The 1,245-nt window shown below is 39.5% G+C and overlaps 1 protein-coding gene across 1 annotated transcript; it reads left to right on the plus strand.

Moving 5' to 3' along the window:
• The first annotated feature begins 331 nt into the window (after positions 1-331).
• On the plus strand, positions 332-955 carry LOC147400350 (uncharacterized). Its single transcript, XM_086444569.1, has one exon. The coding sequence runs from the start codon at positions 332-334 to the stop codon at positions 953-955; it is 624 nt and encodes a 207-aa protein (XP_086300695.1).
• The last annotated feature ends 290 nt before the right edge of the window (positions 956-1,245 follow it).

Here is a 1,245-nt window from a genome sequence, read left to right on the forward strand (position 1 = left end):
TGATTGTGGATAGACTTACTAAATCCGCCCATTTTCTATCGATCAAGATAACTTATACTGTGGATAGATTAAGTAGGATATATGTCTCAGAGATTGTGAAGTTACATGGAGTTTCAGTTTCGATTGTGTCTAATAGGGACCCACGTTTTACATATCAATTCTGGCAGAGTTTTCAAGTTGCATTTGGCACGAAGCTGAAAATGAGTATAGCATTCCACCCACAGACCGATGGGTAGTCAGAACGTGTTATACAGATACTAGAAGATATGTTAAGGACCACTTGGCATTAGCCGAGTTTGCCTATAACAATAGTTACCAATCTAGTATTGGCATGGCACCGTTTGAGGCATTGTATGGCAGGCCATGTAGATCGTCAAATTGTTGGGCAGAAGTTGGGGATGGTATTCTATTGGGATCTGACATCGTCGCAGAGACTACTGAGAAGATTAGGACCATTCGAGAGAACTTGCGAGTCACGCAGAGTCTACAAAAAAGCTACGCAGATCATCGTCGACGATCGTTAGAGTTTGCGGTGGGTGACTTTGTATTTTTGAAGGTTTCTCCCAAGAGGGGAATCAGCAGGTTTGGGATTAAGGATAAACTAAAGCCGAGGTATGTAGGACCGTTTGAAATCGTTGACAGAGTTGGCACGGTTGCATACAAGTTGGCATTACCAGCCCAGTTAGATAAGGTTCACAATGTATTTCATGTATCCATGTTGAGAAAGTACGAACCGGATCCATCCCATGTTGTTGATTGGCAATCTTTGAACCTAGAGGAAGATATATCTTATGAAGAAGGGACAATGCAAATTCTTGATCGTAAAGAGAAGATGTTGAGATCGCGAGCTATTCCATTAGTGAAGGTACTTTGGAGACATCATAACGTCGAGGAAGCGACTGGGGAAAAAGAAACAGAAATGCGGACTCAATTTTTGAATTTATTCTTGGACTAAGGTATGTTTTAATTTCGAGAACGAAATTTTATTTAAGGGGGGAGGATGTAATACCTCGAGTTCGTAATTCATACCTCGAGAAAACTTTTTGATATAAGATTAAGATAAAGTACCCATATTCTATTTAGTTCATTTTTAATGAAATCTAAATTTGCCATTGAACTTAAAAAGGGTCGAGAATCATATATTAGCCTGTGAGTATGCTCGAATTCGAGTTCGAACGGAAAAGTCATGAAAATCCTTGAATTTCATATTAAGTGGGACCCAAAAATAGTGGATTCGTGATGGAA

This window comes from Akebia trifoliata, chromosome 6, assembly GCF_017979445.1.
Source record: "Akebia trifoliata isolate Shusen 1 chromosome 6, ASM1797944v1, whole genome shotgun sequence".
NCBI lineage: Eukaryota > Viridiplantae > Streptophyta > Magnoliopsida > Ranunculales > Lardizabalaceae > Akebia > Akebia trifoliata.